The sequence below is a fragment of the Pituophis catenifer genome, unplaced genomic scaffold, assembly GCF_029215685.1.
Source record: "Pituophis catenifer annectens isolate HBS135680 unplaced genomic scaffold, rPitCat1.0.hap2 SCAF_3, whole genome shotgun sequence".
In the NCBI taxonomy this organism is placed as follows: Eukaryota; Metazoa; Chordata; class Lepidosauria; order Squamata; family Colubridae; genus Pituophis; species Pituophis catenifer.
In genome coordinates this window covers 184,622,033-184,644,109 of record NW_027256883.1, presented here as the reverse complement: position 1 = coordinate 184,644,109, position 22,077 = coordinate 184,622,033, and the positions used below count along the sequence as shown (strand labels likewise).

General features: G+C 38.0%; 1 protein-coding gene across 5 annotated transcripts in view; it reads right to left on the bottom strand.

The window, feature by feature from the left end:
* Positions 1-4,015: 4,015 nt before the first annotated feature.
* Positions 4,016-22,077, bottom strand: part of TP53INP2 (tumor protein p53 inducible nuclear protein 2) — a 38,506-nt gene continuing 20,444 nt past the window's right edge. For 3 of the 5 annotated variants that reach the window (XM_070941685.1, XM_070941683.1, XM_070941684.1), the window contains 3 exons: positions 14,779-15,149; positions 7,166-7,514; positions 4,016-5,755 (listed from right to left, as the gene is read on the bottom strand). In XM_070941685.1, coding sequence (XP_070797786.1) covers positions 5,506-5,755; positions 7,166-7,514; positions 14,779-14,902 — 723 coding nt within the window. In that variant the 5' untranslated portion in view covers positions 14,903-15,149 and the 3' untranslated portion in view covers positions 4,016-5,505. The remainder of the gene's footprint in view (positions 5,756-7,165; positions 7,515-14,778; positions 15,150-22,077) is intronic. The other 2 variants (XM_070941686.1, XM_070941687.1) reach the window with 2 other exon arrangements.

The following is a 22,077-nucleotide window of genomic DNA, read 5'->3' as shown; positions in this document are numbered from 1 at the left end:
TTGCATTCAATTCAATGGGAATAAGATTGCATTGTTGTAAGATATATGTTATCCCTGGTGAAGTCCAAGGTGTGTGTGTGTGTGTGTGTGTGTGTGTGTGTGTTGCTCACACACATACATGCATGCATGCAAGTCAGAAATATTTGTGCACATGCACAGACACACCCATAAATATATAAACTTGTCAACTGACAATTCAATCTCTTTCAGTTTAAAGAAGCAAGACAATGGCAAGATTTCAGAAGTGGTTTGCCACTGCTTGCTTCCTAGGGCTGAATGAGAGTGACTGGTCCATTGCCAAGAAGTTGCCAACATGCTTTATTAATTACCTCACACAAATGTTCTGGGAGAAAATGTGGTTTCGGCAGCATTTTATCAAATTTTGGCTGATCTTAAAAAAACCATGCATGTTTAGGCCAGGCTAGTGCTTGGGCAATTACTAGCATATCCAATAGTTATAAGCTTGACTGGGAAAAAGTCAGAGGCAAATCACTGACAAGAAAACAACATAGTTGCATCTATTTAACATTCTAGTAAAACTCAAGGGAGTCATTTGTAATTTAAAACAGCATATCCAACTTAGTACCACCTAATTATGTATGTTACCTATGGAAGGTCAGCATTCAGGAAAAGTTGCTGGTGCGCAATTAGGGCTATAGTAAAACACAATGCATATTTTAATAAATTTTAAAATAGGAATCAACACCTGGGAACATTGGAGCTATTTTGGGGTTTCACAAGTGAATCCAATTATTAAGTGAATAACATCTTTAATAATAACTATTACATCAATGAAACCGATTATAATTTTTTCTGAAGCATTAAAATTTTCTGAAGTATTGAGTAGATGGAAGAGGGCTAGGAAGCAAAAAAAATAATAATTCAAAGGATTCATCTCTGTTGATTCTGTAGAAATTGAATTTACTAATTTTATGTTTAAATATCTCATCAAAATTTCATATTAAGGTATACAGGTATACCTTGGCTAACAATGGCAACTGAGACTGGAATTGCTAAGTGATGCAGTCATAAAGCACAATATCATCATGGGACCATGCTACTTAGCAACAGCAGTTCTGGCAATCCTGGTTGCTGTTGTTTGTAAGTAAGGACTGTACCAGTCATTAAGCAAGGATCTCACATGACCACGACTTACCACTTCTTACCATCTTCCTCATCGATTGCTTCTGAGAAGCTGGCAGGAAAAGTCATAAGTACCACTCACTCATCATCACCGCTGCAAATTTCAGGAGTTGCTGAACAAATTGATGTAAGCCAAGAGCTATCTTTATAGGTTCACCAAAATGTGTACTCTATCCAGTGGTGGGATTCAGCCAGTTCGCACCACTTCAGGAGAACCGGTTGTTAACTTTCTGAGCAGTTTGGTGAACTAGTTGTTGGAAGAAATCAGAGCAAAGAACTGGTTGTTAAATTATTTGAATCCCACCACTGACTCTATCCCCTAAATTGTCTCAGAAAGTTACATATTCAAATATAACATTAGTAATTCACATCCCCTAGCTGTCAACTGATAAATCATTCATGGAAATCTAGGCATCTAGAACAAGTATGTTTGAATTACATTGATAAGTCATCTTGATTTGCCAATTTCCAAGAAGCTGCTGTTACAAAGTCATTTAATCAAAGAGGATAAAAGTTGCAAGCACAAAATTAAAAGAAGTTAGAATAACTTGGCTTATTTGCATGTGAAGGGAACTGGCATCTGACTCAGCCTCATCATATTTGCCACCTGCTTTCTCAATAATTCTTAAAGAGAAGCAGAAGATGCAATTTGGGAAGACAGTCTATTTTAACTATTTGAAATATAGTCTATTTCAACTCCAAATTAAATAAATGCTCTGAAATCAATATCAAATTAAGTATATTTGCCATTTACTTTATCTGTACCTCATGAGTCAGAAGTCCTATAGCTTCCTGGGAAAGCATGATCATTAGCACATATTGATAAATATAAATATTATATTATTATATTCTGAGATGCTGACAGAGTTGGTATTCTTGGCTGCTATCCTAGAGCTCAGAAGTTGGTGCCAAGGAAAAGATAAGGATTCCCACTGATGAAGTGTTGAGCTTCTAGCCTGCTGCTATTAAGATTCCTTGCCAGGTCTCCATAGCAGTAACTGGTGAGCACTAACAACTGTTCAAGGCAGAAAGGCCAATCCATTGGAGGAAGGGGATGGATTTGCCATCAACTTCATGACAGTAAGGATTAAGTGATTAACACCAGCTAATTCCTTTATAATCAGAATGAGCCATTTAGAAACTATGTTCTATGGGGAAAGAGCAAATAGGTGAGAATGACAGAACTGGGGAAAGAAGCAAATATTTTAATATCACTTGGATCTCTATTCATTTTGCAAACAATTTTCATCATTTTGCACTTTTCTAACATATTTAAATGAATTATTTTAATTTTGGAGATACCTATTTAGGGTTACCATCTTTATTTTTGTCAGGATAGTGTTCACCAAGAATATAACTGAATGGGCACTATTAGCCTCTACTTTAGATAGAAAACATTCTGTTCAATCATCCATTGTAAGTTTTAGATATATAGACCAGGATTCACAGAACTACACAGCTAATTCTTTTACCATAAGGATTTTGTTTTTGGATCATAACTCCATTTTCCAATGGCATATGACAAATTACTTTGTACTTTGTACTTAAGATTCTTCAAAAGATAATTATGGGGATTTCTCATTCAAAATACAAATGTATAAAACTCGTGATACCTGTGTTTTTAAATACATCTAAATTACTCCCTAGATTTAAATATCAGAGGAGAAAATAGAAATAGTCCTATATTTATCACATTTCTACTTGTTCAGTTATATTTATGTGAAACTCTTGTACTTTATGGGGGCAATATTATCTCTTCATGTATCCATTTGGGTGCGGGTTTTTTTCCAGATCTTGGCTGCTGTCAATAAGTGTGGTAAAACCATGGATTACTTCTGCAATGCAAATAAATGTCCCCTTTTTACTAAAGTCAAAAGAGGGTTTCTAAGATTTTATTTTTAAAAAATCAAGTCTTAAATTGTTCTGAGGTAAAAGTTCCTAAAATCAATACAGAAAATGAATTTAAATATGGTATCTCCATCATATTGGAAAAGTATTTTTAAGAATAAATGTAGCTGAAAAACAGGATCTGAATATTTTCATTTTCCTAATTAGAAGGAAGAAAAATACAACGAACAAGAAGAAATTGAAATAATTATCCTAACTCTGTTATGGCTATTAAAAAGTGATTGTTTTTAATGGAGCAACCCTTTTCCAATACAACCTCAAAGAAATCTAGTTCACTCAGAAATAATGTTAATTTAAATGCTACAGACAGGGAATAATACCATTCAGTTTTGAAATGTACTTCAAAGGGGAATCCAAATTTTCAAAATGTAGTTGCATGTTATTTTTTAAAGCAAGGTGGACAAGTGGGTGCCTGTGGATCCTAGTATGCCTGGAAACATTCTCTTTCCTATTTTCAGATTCCTGCCCCTGTTTTGTTAAAAGAACCCTTGAATTTAAATAACTAAGCATAGGAAACTAACAGCACAAAGTAAAGATCCAGTCACTAGCATCAACTTCTTTCATCAAATATCCTCTGAGTACCATTCTTAGAAAACTGGGTGAAGTCACAGCAAAAGCCTCACTGACCTTCTCAACTAGACAAAAAATAGTGTTGGACCTTAGCTAGGGACATTGTGAACATATGATTTCAACACAACTAAATGGCACCAGATTAAAGGAAAAACACTTTAGAAATGTTTCATATGAAGGCTATGTGTATTTCTCTTACAAGAAGTGTCCATGATCAGCCTCATGGAAACATATTTTAAAAAGCTGTGCACTTGTAAACATTTATGTTTGTATTTTCTTTTAAAATTTATTTATGCACACACCAAGCTCTTCACTCAACTTGATTTTAATTTAGATATTTTTAATTTTAAAATAATCAAAAGCTGGGATGCTGCAAAACATACATATCAGCCTCTAATAAGAATGTCCCTAAGCCTTATGGGCATCCTATTAAAAGTCCTTAGGAAATAAGGATTGGTGGTTAGCTACAACAATACTGAAAAAGGCCCACCTGCCTAGAAAGGTAGGCTGGGTAGTGGTGAGCAATCTCTCCAATTGGCTTTCCGATAAATGGGTATATTTATCATGGGCCTCATTCCCAGATGCACCATTTTCTAAAAGTGCTCCAAAAGCTTCCAAATGTGCCTCTGAGTGAGCCCTCAAAGGTTGTCCCATCTTTTTCTAAACACTTGATCATTAAAGTATAGAGCCATTAATAGTATTGTAAGAAACTCGATAACCATGCAACTAATCAGATGGAGGAAAAGTTGTCATACCACTTTGCCCTTTTCATAATCACATATCCTCTGTAGTATTTGTAAACTGTTAATGTTAATTGCATCTACTCAAAATGGGCTCTCAAAAGTCGCAGTTTTGCATCACGTGACATCCTGAACAGAGAATTCAGGTTCTATCTATATTCCATTTGAAGTCAATGGCAAAATTCCCAGAAATATTCATTGTATTGCCTTGCAGACTCAAGGCAATTAAGGATATTCCTTGATAATTCATGAGCAACCATTACATCAACTCGGCAAAAGAAACAAATATACAAATTATTTATTTTTCATGGAAGGAAGTATGTTAAAATACATGTCATTAATCTTTAACTTGGGATCCGTTAGGCTTCTTTCTTGTTTTTTGTGTTCCATTTTGCACAGGAACCTGTTATCTCCATTTGACATCATAATCTGTTAGGTTTTTGTTTTGTTTTGTTTTTGTCATGAGCATGATGTCAAAAAGAAAGGCACTGATGTCACAGGCTCTCTAGTGCAATAACAAGGGATGAAAAGAAATAACAGGGCACCATGTTCCTCCTGTAACTTATTTAAATTAAAATAAAGGTGATATATTCACTGGAAGCACCAAATTAGTCTAACACTGGCAACTGCTACAATAGCCAGTGTGTGAATTCATGCTACCTAAGGACCAAGAAACACACTCACACAAGAAACATGGTCTCTCTTAACAACCAAGATACATATATGTTTTTCCAACATTTAAAAAAACCCCATATATTGGAGATTCAAAGTTGACTTGCTGTCTTGTTTCTTAATGCTAGCAAGGCATGTTGTGTTTCATTCACTATGAGATCCAAATCAAAATCTGGAAATAGGATGTAGAGTAGGAGATGGGACATTAAATGCAAAAAAAGAAGTCATTGATCAGAAAAATGTACTTTTTGCTAAAAACAGGGTGGGGAATAAAGCTCAAGAAAAGCCCACAAAAGATCTACCATTTAATGTTGCAAGTTCATGAGAATGTAGGAAGTTCTCACAGGGAGGAACGATTAATTTCAGAAAATGAGTGAAGACAACCCTCTTGGATGGAAAAAGCATTGTGAAGAGCTAGTGAAGCTAAAAGTTAAAAGGATAATGCCCCACAGTGTAGACTTCCTGAAGTAGCTTAGTAGTTGTACTGGCGCTGGCATGGTTGGTAGACAAAGTGGCCTTGGGGTTTGGCCCGTTGTGGGCGGCACTCTCTGGCACGGTTCTGCCTCTTCATGACTTTCTGACTCAACTTGTGCTTCTCTGCCAACTGCTTTGCCCTCTGAATCCGACGCACTTGATTGACCTTCTCCAAGATGGCAGCCTTGGTAGCAAGAGAAGTGGAGTGGTGTGGGGGACGGCGCTGTAAACAGTTTTCAGGTATTTCACTAGAGAAAAAAAGGCATACAGGGTGAGGTGGACACAGCACTTTTGATATGAATACCACCTACTTCAAAGGACCAAGGGCATATCATTTTCTCTAAATAGCAAAAGAGTGATTCACAAAAAATTAATGTAAGCAACTCATCCATAAATGTGGTAAGGAACACGAGCTACAACTCCCACAATCTACAACAAAATGCATGATAGCTGTATGTATAGGCCAGAGGTGTCAAACTTGATTTTGTTGAGGGCCTCATCAGGGTGTGTTTGACCTCAGGGGGCTAGGTGAGCATAGCCAGGGTGGGCGTGGCCAGCTTGACAACCTGCAGTCCATGCACGGCCCTCCCAGGCTCCGTTTTCAGCTGCAAAGGCCTCCTGCAGCTCTCTGCCAGCGGAAACGGAGCCCAGGAGGACCATACACAGCCCTCCTGAGCTCCATTTTCGCTGGCAGAGGCACCGCAGGCCAGTCCTTCATTGTTTCCAGGGCAGCCCCGAGGGGCGGATCTAAGCATCGCATGGGCCGGATCCAGCCTGCAGGCCTTGAGTTTGACACTCCTGTTATAGACAATTCATGAAATGTCCCTTCCTCCTACTTTTTTCAGGGGTAAAGTTATATAACTATGGATTTGTTCAGACAGGCAGTTCAGCTATGCAATAAAAACCAAAGGAGAGTGAATGGGGACTGCTGATGGCCTCGTGCATCCAGGCAGCAGGAGACATATTTGAGCATGTATCTGCTGTAATGTACATTCATTGACCTCCATAGGTAGCAAAATTCCAGGGTGATATCAATCCAGCAAGTAGGGAAAAGTACTGATATAAACAAATAAAAATACTGTCATACTTGTAGGCATATCTGGAGCTCAGAAATATGAACAGTACTCTATGAAAGTTGAGAATATCTGAGTATATTTTTATTTTGATACATCAAAGAATCCATTTGGAAGAAAAAAACATTTAACTGGGAGAGTGACATTCCAACCAGTCTAATAAAAAAAGGAAGCGATAGTCAAATCAGAACTTAGCAGCATTTGCAAAAATGAAATTCCTTAAGCATTCTTTTTACAACAAATAATATAACCCTGCTCACATGTACTTTGAGGTAAATCCCAAAGATTTCACAGAGCCTTATAGAAAGGGGGTGGGGGAGAAGTTTTCCCAAGTTGTTGCAATCCTCCCCTAACTATTTGGCTCCTCTCATACACTTACTGGGTATACTTTTATATAAGTTTAAATGTATACATTCAATATTCTGCTTGCAATGTTGGGAGATATAACCTCAAAACATTGAGAACCCACCAGCTCAGGAAAAGTTGGGCTGTAGTATATTTTTTCCTAGCTGTGAAATTTGCGAAGAGGAACATGGGAGGCTCTTAGTAAATGTCTGAAACTATTAGGCCCTACCCTGAACTTACTTCTCCTGGATGTTCTCCTCAGGATCCTCTCTTTCCACAATGATGCTGCTGGTGGTGGTGACATATACAGACATGCTGGGATGCTCAATCAAGAGATCCTCCATGGGGCTGCTCTCCATACTGACAGGATCAGGACCTTCTGCAGTAAAACAGGGGGGAGGGGTAACAAACCAACTCTCATCCATCAAGCAGGGGTCAGGCTGAGAGGGCATGGACCTGCTGACACAGTCACTGGGGGAGTGGGGTGAAGACGTGGTAGGTGGAAGGGACCCATGGCGGCAACGGGAAGCGCGAACAGAATCCTTCTCACCTACCCACTGCTCAGTGCCAAGACTTGAAGCCAAACTATCTAATAAGAGATGGCAGCAATCACCGGCCACACAAAATGGGAACAGCCAGAGCAGCAGCAACAATGACACAAACAAAATTCAAAAGAAATATCATAATGCAAAGCCATTCAACAGGAATCCATGGCAGTGCAGGGGGCGTACAGGAAGGAAAACGGTGCACACATTCAATATATTCAATGGATGGGAAGGAAGAGGAGGGGAAGGGAGAAGGGAGGGAAGGAGAAGAGAAAGGAGGGGCATTATTAGTGAAAAAGGTACCCCAAAAGCATTGGTGTGACTCATCCTGAAGTCTTTCCTGATAGCTCAGGACTGCCTCAAGATATTTTACTATCCTGTGACGCCAATACTCAGCATCACTTGAGATTGCAGCTATGTATCACTTGTGGTGTGCTTTCTGACATTTTTTTGCCACATTGTCAGATGTTCCAGTTGATATAAATCTCTCTGTGTGTGCTATATTATTTGTGGCTGTAAAATAGGTCTACTTCAGTTGCCTGTGTAAATATCCCAATAATTATCATGCTGCATAAAGGAGAAAGATAAATATCCTGAACAAATCAGGCAGTAAATTATGCTATTGGGTTATTAAATAACCAAAGAGACACAAGAGTGAGAAGAATATTTGCAAATAATAAGAATGCCTAAATCTCTTCCAAAGAGTAAAAATCAATTGCTGATAAGCTATAGATGCTAATGTCTTTAAATGTGTGCTGTTCTAAATTCAAGGAGATTACAGCAAGATTTTATTTTTGAAAAAAGGAACAAAAAATGATTCCATAAGGAAATCTGGGAACAGGGAAGATGATTTAAAATTAGATGGGTGGCATCTCCAGCAGACAAGGATTTTTTAAAAAGTGCCTTCCTCAATAAAATTAACCTTCTATTTTATCCTGCTAAAATTGACCCAATCACCACACACTGGAAGAGAGATTTTTTTAAAAAAAATAAAGCAATAAACCTATACATTTTTAGAGAGAACTCAGCTGCATAATTTTAACAAATATTGCACCAAAATTTGTCGTATAATTGTCACTTGTTTGCAACTCTTGGAAGCAGTGCAGTTTTTTCTCAGGCTCACGTAGTAGCCTCATTGGCTTTACTTAACTTTTCCAGTTTTGGGGTGGGGGGGTGGGGGGGGGAAGGGATTGTTTCAAAGAGTTGCATCAGGTGATGTGTTTTTACGCCACATGCTTCAAAACACCTCTTTGGATTAAATGTAAAGTATTATACATTCCTATTAAGCATGTAAACCTCAAATGCTAAAAGGTCTATCAAGCTGGATGATCAACAAGTTTGCATTGCAATGAACTGATTCTCTTCCAGCTCCTGCATAATATTATTTGAGGTCTTTGTAGAAGGGGAAAAAATGGCCTATCTAGATGTCATCCTTCCTGCATATGAACTCATACCGAAAGCTGGGATGGTGGCACCCTAGTTATGCAGCCAGACAATTTTTCTTCCAGCTTGCAACATCGATTGTGTCAACCGTTGTATGTTTCAGGAGAGAACTTTTATATGGGAGATTGGGAGTGGGGAGAGGGAGAGAGAGAATGGCCCATTTTAGCCCAGAGACTGAGAAGAAAAATGAAGCCTGTTTGTCATAGGCAGTTTATATAAGCAGAGAAAACCAAGCTGAACAGGTGCTTTTTTTTTTTTATAGGCACCATAAAACTAGCTTGAAAAATGGTGGTAAGGTTTGTTGATAAGGTTGCTTCTTAAAATCTACAGTACTAAAGAGCTCCCAATTCAGGCAGCGGGAGCGGAACTAGCCAAGAGTTCCCACAAACAGGAAAGCAGGCCACGTCTAATCCCCCAGATTGTCTATTGTCGCAAACTGCAAAACAGACCTTTTGCTATTTGAACGGTGCCACAGCTGAGCTGGAAGAAAATGTGTTTGGCTGTTAAGGAGGGTGATGTCATGGGAACATGGCAGCATGTTGCTATGTCAGAATTGATGTCAACATCACTTGTGGAGAACCTTCGGGAGTAGAATTTCAGGACACAAAGGCAGCTGTGGTTGACAGAGATTTGGGACTGCGTCCCACACTATATTTTTGCACAAAGCCAATGCACACAGTATTTGTCCTTTATTGTATTTGCCTTTACGTTGCCATTTTCTTCTCTATTGCAGTCATTCCCAATGTGATATTCCAGAAATATCTGCCACCTAAATTAGAATACCTACTTGTGTTGCAATGCCTTTTTCCTTGATTTGTTGGTTTCAAACGTAAGGTTTGGAAACGTGTTTGCTGACTCAGATCATTGCAGAAAATAGAATATTTTAAAAGTCTAATTTTCAAAGTGCTTCTATTAGAACCAAACTGGACTTTTGTATGGCTATCATTATCCAAGCCTATGGGCACAGCACTAAGGTTACGCATGGGGACATTTGCTTCAGTTACTGGGACACTGTGGGCATCCCAAATCAAGTCTCTGGTTAGATCTGCTGACCTTTGGGGAGGGGATTATCTAAAGAAAAATGAAGTTGCTTCTTGTTTTGATCAAACAACAGAGCTCTTTCCCTGCGCTGTTTTCCTAATTCTGAATCGCCCTGCCTCAAAGCATCTCTAACTGCAGAAGGAAAAAAGCATTGGCTGCTGTAACAAGTCTTATTCTATCCTCCATAATAGGGAAGGAAAACTTGTTTCTTCCAAAGGGTAGCAGGAACTTCAGAACCACTCCCAAAGTACCAGTGGAATATAATGTGTTACTGTGACGAAGGGGGAAAGTAATTAAGTGCATGTGGTGTAAGAAGATTAACCTCACTCCATGGAAGTTTCAATTTAAATTATATCAACTTTGGTTTTTGTCTTTGTTTTGGGGAGTCTGCCTTCTAGTGCAGAGTTCACCAACTTTCCAGCTTTGCGGACTGGCCAAGGGGGGGGGGGGGAGGATTGGATTTTTTATTTATTTATTTATTTTATTTATTTATTTTCATCAAGCATGTATTTTATGACAGATACAAGTGTAAACATAATTATAAATACATGAAAAGGATACAAATAAAAGAAAACATTAGGACAGGGACGGTAGGCACGCTGGTGTGCTTATGCACGCCCCTTACAGACCTCTTAGGAATGGGGTGAGGTCTACAGTAGACAGTCTAAGGTTAAAGTTTTGGGGATTTGGGGAAGAAACCACAGAGTCAGGTAGTGCATTCCAGGCGTTGATAACTCGGTTACTGAAGTCGTATTTTCTGCAGTCTAGTTTGGATCGGTTTACCATGAGTTTGTATCTATTGTGTGCTCTTGTATTGTTTTGGTTGAAGCTGAAGTATTCTTCATGGTTCTGCATGAACGGCAGGCAAGCACGTATGTGCGCTCAGCTCCATTCATGCAAGCGGCAGGCACATACACACACCGCTCATGCAAATGGAGTGCACACACATGCACTTGCTCACTGCTCGTGCAATTGGGAATGCCTACGCGCGCTCGCCCTGTGCCTACGCGCACAGCCCAGTTCCAAAGGGCTCAAGGCCTCTTCTAGTGTGTTCCTGGGTTTGAAAGCTGGGCATCTCTGCCCTGGTGTAATGGTATGTGGGAAAGACCTTGGGAGACAGGAGGAGGGAGAGCTGCAAACTGGACAACTGGTGTGTAACTGGTATCTCAGCCCACAAAAGGGGGAGAGTGTGGGAAACATTTCAGAAAGGACCCTCCCTAGTTTTCTAAAGAGTAAAAGGAAAGTATGGAAGAAATATTTTCAGCCTTGTAAAATTCTATTAATATAACCTTATAATAATGATAAAGCTAGTACTCTTAAACATGCTTCTTGTCTGGACTACTTCACTGTACTAACATCCGGACAATCACCACATCTTCTGGAACTTTATGCACAATTCTAGGGTCACTTGCACAAATACACCAACACAGTCTTACTTATACACCATTCTCACATTCCCCTATAAGGATTAATAACAGTCAGTAGGTAATTTAAAACAGAGGGAAAATGGAATCCCATGCAGTCACTGACAGAATTCTGATCAAAACCAAAACTTCCTGTAGCTTTTTCTAAAATTAAATGGAGAAATCATGGCAGCTCACCTGCCTGGCTTCCATTTCAAACAGCAGCAGCAATTCTGAATTCTCATGTATTTGGATACAGGATACAGGAATATAAAGTGTTTCATACATCAAGCATAAGCTCTTTTTCAAAGTATTTAAATTAGAATTCTCATAGACAACAAGTTGCATACTGTGTGCCAGTGCACTGATCCAATTATCTCATAGAATTTAACCTAGATTATGATTACTTAATCCAGAGGTGTGCCTGCAAATTTTGAAGTACAGGAGATTATCCTAACTGCCTAAGGACAACAGTAGCATATTATTTATTAGCTTGCAAAATATATTGTTTGCAATCTGTCCCTGGAAAGAAGCTTTACTGAACTAAATGGTGCTTACTTTCTGCTTCTAAAAGAAATAAATTTTAATAAAAGGCCTTGATCTAGTGTAATTCATGTTAATTAGAAACCCGGCCTAAAATTTAATTAGAAATCCAAATCATCTCACAATTAAATATTACCATTTATTCTGCTAGGTGAACTAAGATCTTCTGATGGAAAAAGATTCTGGTTTCTGTTTAAAATTGTTTTTCTTCATTCTATCATTTTCTCTTGGTTAGCCTACTGCTCATAATATTAAAAATGGAAAACTTTAAATCCTTATGATAATCCAATTTATTTGCAAAAACAAACAAACCTATCCATTCACTTGGTGCTTAAGCAGATGACATCTTCCCTCTGTTGCAGAAAAATAATGTTTACATCATTGGCTTGCTCATCACAGCTGATGGATTTGAAGGTGGATACTCTGCTGATGTCTTAATAAGCCTTGTGCAATTCTGGTACCAGGAAGAAGGTGATCATAATTATATCCATGATTATCCAGAGGAATGTGTTTAGTTTTTTGTTTTTGTTTCCCCAACCCCAAGCAACCAGCATTGCATTTTAATTAAGATATATTCAGACCATGGCTATTTTCATATAATCATTACATATAATGCTTATTTTGATTTAAACCAATCTTCTCCAATTGATGCCCTCCAAACCAAATCAGTTTTAATTCCAATACCCCCTAGCTAATACAATGATTATGTTGGTTAGGAATGTAGAAATGAAAGAAACACCAGATTATATAACTGGATGGCATATAAATTTAATAAAGTATTATGTTTTGTAATGGGGGGGTGGGGATGATGGCTCAGTGGTTAAAGACATTAAGCTTGTCAGTTGGAAAGCTGACAGCCTGCGTTTAAGACCTGAGTGCTGCATGATGGAATGAGCTCCCGTTACTTGCCCCAGCTCCTGCCCACCAAGCAGTTTGAAAGCATGCATGCAAGTAGATAAATAGGTACCACTTCAATGGGAAGGTAACAGCGTTCCGTGCACCTTGGCATATAGTCATGCTGGCCACATAACCACAGAAATGTTTTTGGACAATGCTGACTCCCTCAACTAGGAAACAGAGATAAGCATCACCCCCTAGAGTTGAAAACGACTGGACAAGGGAAATCTTTATCTTTATGTACTATTATTATTATTTGTTTCAGGAAATTTTTATGAAACATCCATCAGTCTCACCAATGTTGGCTGGGTTAGTTCATATACTGCAATGTGTAGGAATTAAAAAGATGGGAAATCTGTGGGCCTTCAGGTGTTGCTTAATTGCAACGGTCAGCATTCCCTAACATTGGCCATTTTGTCTAAGCCTACTGGGATTTATAATTCCAGCTACAAATTCTGGAGGGCCACAGGTCAGGAAACAGTCAAGGGAAGGAACAATATTCTTTCCTCCAGATGTCTTTCTCTCATAATGCCACGTTTGTAAGACCTGTGTCTCTCATGAAAAAAAGGCAACTCATACGTAACATATACAAAAAGAATATAATTTCTTCTTGTTGTGTATATGTTACGTATGTCTTTTTTAATATTTATATTCAATATATTCAATAAAAACTATTTTTAAATAAAAAGAAAAAAAGGCAACTCTACATTTTCCGTTTGTTCAGAAACTGCTGGTTAATGAACAGATTATCCTCATCCTCTAGTGGTAGTTCACTTGGCTTCCATCCCTGTCATTCAATGCATCCTGGTTTTTTGTGCTTCCTGTCCTTCTCTAGGGAGAGGTTATGCGGTGTCTTCGCTTTGAATAACAACTACAACAAATGCTCATTGCATGATCAGATGGTGGTATTGAGGGGAATTGTGGTTTAAAGAAATTTGAAAGACACCGGGATGACTCTCCCTGCTTTTTTCAAGAAATAACTGAGCTAAGGCAAGAGAGGGGGCCCTGAGCCGTATTGTTGGGCTGTCTCTTTCCTGTTTCTCAACTGTTTCCCACAGTTCACCTAAACAACTTTGAGGCATTTTCATTTGAACTATATTGGGGAAGTTTAAAATTCATGCGTCTGCATTCCACAGCAAATAATAGATGAACAGTTGAACATTGGGAAGGAGTATTGGAGAAACAAGATTGTATGCTGCCTTGCCCCATTTTCTCAGCCACTCTGTGGGAGAGTATGTTGCATCTGCTAATTCTCCATGCCTTATTCATGAGTGTAGCACTCATTGCTTAATGCTCCAGTTTCTGTTCAGAAGTGTTAAAGGCTCCTACTGCATGAGGCACATAAAGCCCAAGTCACAGATCAAATGCAATCATGTTCTTAAGGAAACAACAGTACTTTTAATCTGAAACCTATTTTAAAACATACTCCAGTATATGGGCAAAAGGTAAAAAAGGGAAGTATAATAATTTAGTTTCATGTCAAGATATTAAAATGTAACTTAATAAATTAAAGAGGATTGGTAAGGAGAAACAAGTTAAAAACAAAGCTATGGACAACATTGTTGACTGGGCTTCTTCGCTTAATTTGCAAGCAAACGATTGCCATTGGAAATGATTGAGTCATATAATTTCCATTCAACAGCAAGGCAAAAGTCTGACTGGCCTAAAAAACTAGACTAAGAAACACATAAAATTTCAAGCTAAAAATGTAATTGTAAACAGATTATTTGGATTCTTGTCAGATTTCAGACATGGGTATGGGATACAAGCTCTTGTAGATGGCTAACAGGATCAGTGATTAAGGACTACCTGTGTATAAATTTAAGAATTTCTGCCTAACTTTACTTTTGTTCCAATCTCTCTTTGTTTCTTTTTTTTCCTGTATATCACTTTTTAAAAATGCAACTAGTCACATTCCTTCCATTCTGCAATTTGAGAACTGTAATGTGAAAATCCAATCATTTCCTCCAATGTTTCTCACCTGGCAGATCAATAATAAGCCATCCATCTTCTTCTTCCTCTTTAGAAACAAAAGGCTTAGGTTCCTCAACGACTTCAACTGTGCTGCTATCACTGAAGAAGAGGCTGGTGAAACGCTGGAACATGGTGGGAAAAGGATTTCCAATATGGATTTTGAAAGAAAAATGGAAGCACAGCTATAGATGCTTGTTTCAGTGCGTGTAGCCAGAAGATGCTTCTGTGGTGTAAATTTGGGGAGAAATTGATGGACGAGTCTTCCAAAAAAGCAGGAGCTGTCTGATGCTAGGGTATTTTTCCCCTCTGAAGTCTTATCTGACTTGAGTTCTGTATAGTGCAATCATAAGGTTCTTCACTTGGCTTCAGTGCAAAGGCCTGCAAAGATTAAGGGTGGGGTGGAGAGAGAGAGAGAGGAGAGAAAATAATTTAAATTCTCTTTTAGAAAGCAAAAGTGCTTTGAATCACAAGGAACTCAGATGATCCTAAGAAAGAAGGGGAATAGAATTCCTGGCATGGATCATAAATTTAATTTGCTCTGAAAACATTACTTCAGTGATGGCTTCAGCTCTTTGAATATCCCCTCAGTCTTGATGAAGGACTTTTCTTACAGGCCCAGCCTCTTTGTATTAATATTAATATGTTTTCCCCAGGTGTGAAATCTACTTACCTTCCCTACTGGTTCGGAAGTGCACGCTCTACATGTGTGTGTCACATGCAATTTTGGACCTTCTGCACATGCACAGAGGGTCAAAAACATGTTACTTCCTGGTTAAAACCAGGAAGTAATTATGTCCAGGCAGGTGGGCGGAGCCTCGCACTGCCGCCGCTACCGGTTCTCTGAACCACACACCACCGCCGCTACCGATTCAGTCGAACTGGTCCGAACCGGTAGCATTTTACCCCTGGTTTTCCCTCATAAAAGATGCTTCCTGTTCCAAGTCCCTGAATTGGATTTGTTAAGAGGACAAATTCAGGATCTCTTTCTTTTTTTTTTTTTTTTTTATTGCAAAAGTTTTACAATTACATTTTCACCCCTTTTTTCACCCCCCCACCTCCCTCCCCAAACTTCCCATCCTCCCTAACCCTCCCTGACCCTCCCCCCCCCAGACTTCCCTATTACATACTCATAACTAATAACACTAATATATAAACCTGAACCCATCCCTCCCCCTATATAATTTTTCCTCTTTATCTCTTTACATTAAAATATTTCTAATACATTATTTTCAAATAAAAGCTATTTGATACTTTCTAGTTTGGTATTTGTTCTGAACATATTCTATCCACCTTTTCCATTCCCATTCATAAGTCTCTTGTGAACAATCTTTTAAATACGCTGAAATCTTCGCCATCTCTGCAAAACTAGCCATCTTCAAAGTCCATTCCTCGATAGTAGGCAAAGCTTCATTCTTCCAATATTTACCTATCAACAATCTTGCTGCTGTTATCATATACAATATTAGTTTTATTTCACCCCGTGTAAAACCCTTAACTATACCCAATAAAAACAATTGTGGAGAAAATTGAATTTTTTTCTTCAAAACATTCTGCATGACCCACCAAATTTTTATCCAAAAAGCCTTAACTTTCCTACAGGTCCACCAAACATGATAATACGTAGCATCCAAACATTCGCATCTCCAACATTTTGGCTGAACATTAGGGTACATACATGACAACTTTTTGGGATCTAAATGCCATCTATAAAACATTTTGTAGAAATTTTCCCTCAGGTTCTGGGACTGTGTAAATTTAACATTCTGAACCCAAATATTTTCCCATGTCTCCAACATCACTGGTTCTTCAAAATTTTGTGCCCACTTAATCATACAATCTTTAACTAATTCAGTTTCTGAATCCCTTTCTAGCAAAACATTGCTAGAAACAGTCGGTGCTTCTTCCAAACTCTCATCAAAGATTCTCTAAGTATATGACTTTTAAATACTTTATCTGCTTTGTCGTCATAAAATAAATAAGCATGCCATCCAAATTCAAGATCAAAACTTTCTGCATTCAGTATTCCAGTCTTTTTACTTCCAAACCAATCACTTGTTAAAGTTAAAGCTGCTGCATCATAATATAACTGTAGGTTTGGGAGTTTAAGGCCTCCTCTTTCAGGAACATCTTGCATAATTTTCAGTTTCACTCTCGGCTTCTTCTCGTTCCAGACAAACTTATTCACACCAGACTGCCAAACTTTCAGTTGTTTATCACTTTTAAGCACCGGAATCATTTGAAACAAAAACAGAAATCTTGGCAAAATATTCATCTTAACTGCTGCTATTCTTCCAAGTAAAGACAGTTGCAGCTTTTTCCAAGTCTCCATATCTTTCTGGACCTCTCGCCACAACACCTCATAATTATTTTGAAACAATTTCATATTTGATTCTGCAACCTGAACTCCAAGATATTTTACCTTAGGTACAATTTCAAAACCTGCCCTCCTTTCAAGCTCATGTTTACGATCTTGTGTCATATTTTTTACTATCATTTTAGTCTTTTTTGAATTCAGTCTAAAGCCTGAAACTCTACCATAGTCTTGTATAATGTCGTTCATCAAGATTATTGATTCCATTGGTTGTGATAGGGTAACAACCAGATCATCTGCAAATGCCTTTATTCTGTAATCCTCTTGCCTTATCATTATGCCTTTCAAAATTTTAGAGTCCCGTATTGTGTTTAGCAAGACTTCCAATGTTAAAATAAATAAAAGTGGGGACAACGGACATCCCTGTCTTGTTCCTTTTTCAATTTTAAACTCTGTCGTCAAACTTCCATTAATAATAATCTGTGCCTTTTGCTCTTGATAAATTGCTGAGATCGCCTGTATAAATTGGTCCCCAAAGTCCATCTTTTTTAAAGTCTTTAGTAGAAAATTCCAATCCACTCTATCAAAGGCCTTCTCTGCATCCAAAAAAGCCAGCACTGCAGGAATCTGTTTGTTCTTATCAAGATATTCCAATAAGTCTATTACTTGCCTTACATTGTCCTTCATATATCTGCCTTCAATAAATCCCGCTTGGTCCTCATGAATCACCTTTTGGATTACTGGCATCAACCTGTTGGCTAATACCTTCGCATAAATTTTATAGTCTGTGTTCAAAAGAGATATTGGTCTGTAATTCTCTGGTTTTTTAGGACCAACTTGTTCTTTTGGTATCAAAGATATATAAGCAGTTGTCCAAGATGGGGGTATTTTACCCCCTTGTTGAATGTTACAAAATAAATCTCTAAGTTGTCCCACCATTTCAGCTTGCAAAGTTTTATAATACACTGCAGTCAAACCATCCGTGCCAGGAGCTTTGGCTGTTTTTAACTGTTTAATTGCTGCTGTTATCTCCTCCTCTGTTATGGGATAGTTCATTCTTTCCTTTTGTTGATCAGTAATTTTTGTAACTCTCTTATCATTTAAATATTTTTCTATAAGTCCATTCTGCACCTCTTCTTTAGCATATAATTTAGTATAATAGTCCACAAAAGCTTCTTTAATTAATTTTTGTTGAAAGATTTCTTTCCCACCAATATCAATACTATCGATAGTCCGTATACTTTGTTTTTTCCTCAATGTGTAAGCCAACCATCTGCCCGGTTTGTTAGCGTTGCAAAATGTATTATGCTTCGCATATTGTAGGCTTGTTGCAACTTGTTCTGCCATAAGCATTTGAAATTGGTCTTTCAGAAGTTTTATAGCACTTCGGATTCTTTCATCTGTTGGATTTTTAATAAGTAGCTGTTCTTTATTCTTTATTTCCATTTCCAACTCAATTCTTTTCTTTTGTCGGAACTGTCTATGTTTAGAGTTCATATAGATAAGTACTCCTCTCATATAAGCTTTACTTGCATCCCAAACAGTTTCAATTGGAGTACCTTTATTCAAATTTATTTCAAAAAATTCTTTCAAATGCTTTTTAAGTTCTATTGTATTTTTTTCATATCTAAACAAGTTCTCATTTAATCTCCAAGAACGTCTCTCAACCTTATCCATCTCAATTTCTATCCATACAGGGCTATGGTCAGTCAAAGTTCTTGGAAAAATCTTTGTTCTTTTTGTCTTAACAAGTAGATCATTTGACAACAGGATAAAATCAATCCTAGAAAAAGATCTATGTCTATCAGAAAAAAAAGTATAATCCAATACGTTTGAATTATGTATTCTCCAAACATCTTTTAATTCCATATCTTCTTTCATATCAAAAAAAGTCTGTGGTAGTCTAATTCTAGACTTTGCCAAGCTCTTTTTATCTAGTTTAGAATCAATTACTCCATTCTTAACATTAACTTCTGATTTAAATTCTTCAACTTTAAAATCAACTTTCCCAATAAATTCTACCAGGCCAGACGCCACTTCAGATATTTTTTTGGTCACCTTTTTTTGATTCTGATTCACCATGTCTTTAACTTCATTAATTTCCTGCATAAATTCCTGATGTGATTTTTGAAGTTTATCATCTATCTCCTGTTGAGATTTTTGAAATTTATCATCCAAAGTTTTAGAAATAAATTCTTTTAAATCTCCCACATCAAATTCTTTTTTCTGAGTTTGTAACTGTTGAGCAGGGGGAAGTTGCGTTTCATGTTTATGTGTGGGGGATCCCCCCCCTGATGCCTTCCCTTCCTGCTTCTTTGAAGCCATCCTGGCTCGTGATCTAGTTTTTCTAAAGAGGGAGGTTCCTTTTCCTTTCCCTCCTGCACAAAAACTTCTAAAAAAGTCCCCCAGATTTAATCAAATAAAGACTAAAATAGAGCAAAGTCCAGTATTAAAAAGGGAGAAATTGTTGTTTCTCTTATAACAAGCAAGGCAACTTTGTAACAACTTGGAAACTTTGTAACAAAACAAGATAACTTCACCAATCCACATTCACTGGCTCGTTAACTCTGAGGCTAGATGCCATGTTTTTTTTTTTCCTTTTCAAAGCACTTTCACTCACTCGGATTTCTCAAATTGAAAGTCAATAGAGTGCTAATACTTGCGTTTCCAAATTTCAGGATTCAGGTAATTTCGCTGTTTGTTAAAGCCGGTTCTTTCGCTTTAAGTTTCCTGCAGCCGGCTTGTTCTGCAAAAGCAGAATCGTCCCACGTCACCCGGAGTTTCAGCAGGCTGGAAGGGAGCCACGCCTGTTCTCTCCCCAGAAACTTCCCTGGGGGGTTACAGGGGCTCAACCGGTGCCCTGCGGTCTCTCTTCTTCAATCCTTTAGGATTTAGAAGTTTTCGAGCCGCTTCTTCGTTTCGAAGCGGCTCTACAGGCGGCGGGGCTGGCGGAGCTTCAAAGAGCGCCGCCGACGCCGAAGACAAGGAAACCGGAAGTCCTCAATTCAGGATCTCTTTCGATACTCATATTGCAAGTAATAGTTGATAATTCAGGATATCAGTCAATTACTTGCCTGTTTTTTCACCCCTTTCTTTCATTCTTTCCTTGAACATTTCTACTCCAATCAATCCTTCCAATTTGAGGTCATCTCTTGGGATTAAAAAGTTAAAATCTCCCTTCAGTTGTACTCAACTCCATGTAATTTTCCTTGGTATCGGTAAAGCACATATTTGTCATTGCCACCTTCTGAGATATTTTATTTGGCTAACCGTAACCTAGTCACATCTATGGGATTTCTTGATGGCCTCTCACCCAAGCACCCTCTTCAGTTTTTGAGATCTGGCAAGATTCAACAAGGTGTGGTACATGTCCATTATTTGACCATACTAGCTGAAGATTTTAGAAATTGCTGTTTCAACTCCTCTGTAAGGCACAATTTTTTTTTTTTAATTTGATTTATATGCTGCCCTTCTCCGGAGACTCAGGGCGGCTTACAATGTGCTAAGCAATACTGTTGGGACAATGTTGGGAACATTACCCCAATATATTCTCACACCTGATATTAACAATTTCAATGTCATCACTGTCCACAATACAGAATTATAGCATGCTGCTGTTGCTTAACCCAGAACTCTCGATAAAGTTACCTCTTTTTCACCATCTATTGCCTTCTTTAAAATCTAGATTTTATATAGATCAGTGATATAACTTGCTTATTACTTCATTCTATCATAATTAGGTTTTATAATATACAACCCCAAGTTTCTTTGTGTGGTTTTCTGAATTAGATCCTTTTATAACAGAAGTTTGGCAGACATTTTTACTAAAACAATTTGCAAAACAACTTAGCACACTTATTTTACTTGCAGACATAGTATGCCACTACTAGTCTTTCTTGCATTTGTGTTTTTGTTTCCCCCCCGAAGTCTATCTTCCCAGCCACAAAAAGGCTTCCTGCAATTGCTATCAAGGCATAATTGTTAGTATTATTTTATTGTTGTTGCGGTTAACTATCAGCTTGGTAGGCTAAGTCTAGAAGCCAGAAACAGACTAACAAAGGTTCATCAGTGATCAGTCTATTCCAACCTTCTTTACTGAATGCCCCTAAATGAGTTGGACTACAAAACCAATGATATCCCAGTCATCTTGCCCATAGGACATGATCAGCTTTGCAACCCAATTTACTGATGGGTTTTAGATTGGGGAAAATAGATTGCTCTTATAATTCAAGAACTCCAAGAAGAAAAATCGTCCCAACTCTTTCCCCACAGGCAAATATTTCTACTATTACAAAATCCCACCCCACAAAGAACCAGTCTGCAGTTTCAGTCTGACATTTAAACCAGTGTTATTTATTTCTGCCTTGCAGTTCCTCAACAGTTTCCTTCTAATATGAAACAGGGTTGTTGTTTTTTCTATCTTATTTTCAGAGAAATTGAAAATTTCTTTCAAAATTTTCTTGATTTTTAAAAAAAGTTATCTTATTGCTTGAGATGAAAGGCAAGGCTATTTTTGGGATTGGCGTTTATAGTTATCTCTCTTTCCATCTTCATGAAGCCTCCCTAGCTGCTTTCACATCCTGAAAAAGCCAAACGATGGGGACATCCTTCCCTTCGTGGGAAGTGTGGGAAGCCAAGAAATTTAGTGTGGGAAGCCAAGTGTGGGAAGCCAAGAAATTTAAAGAGACTTTGAGAGACAGGTAAGAGAGATAGGACATTTATACATCTCTTTGCCACTGCAGTCTACCCTGGAATGTTTCATTCACATTCTTCTCAACTGAAAATAATTTTAAGACAAATTTTCTGTTATCTAGATCAGTATTTCCCAGCCAGCATACAAAAGGAGATGAAATCCATTCTGGCTCTGGAGTTCTGGGAATTGAAGCCCACCCAACTTAAACTTGCGAAGGTTGAAAAAAGTTGAAAAACATTGATCTAGATTTGATGAAGATTGGTAGAAGACTAATGCAGATAATTTTGTGGTACAGCAATCAT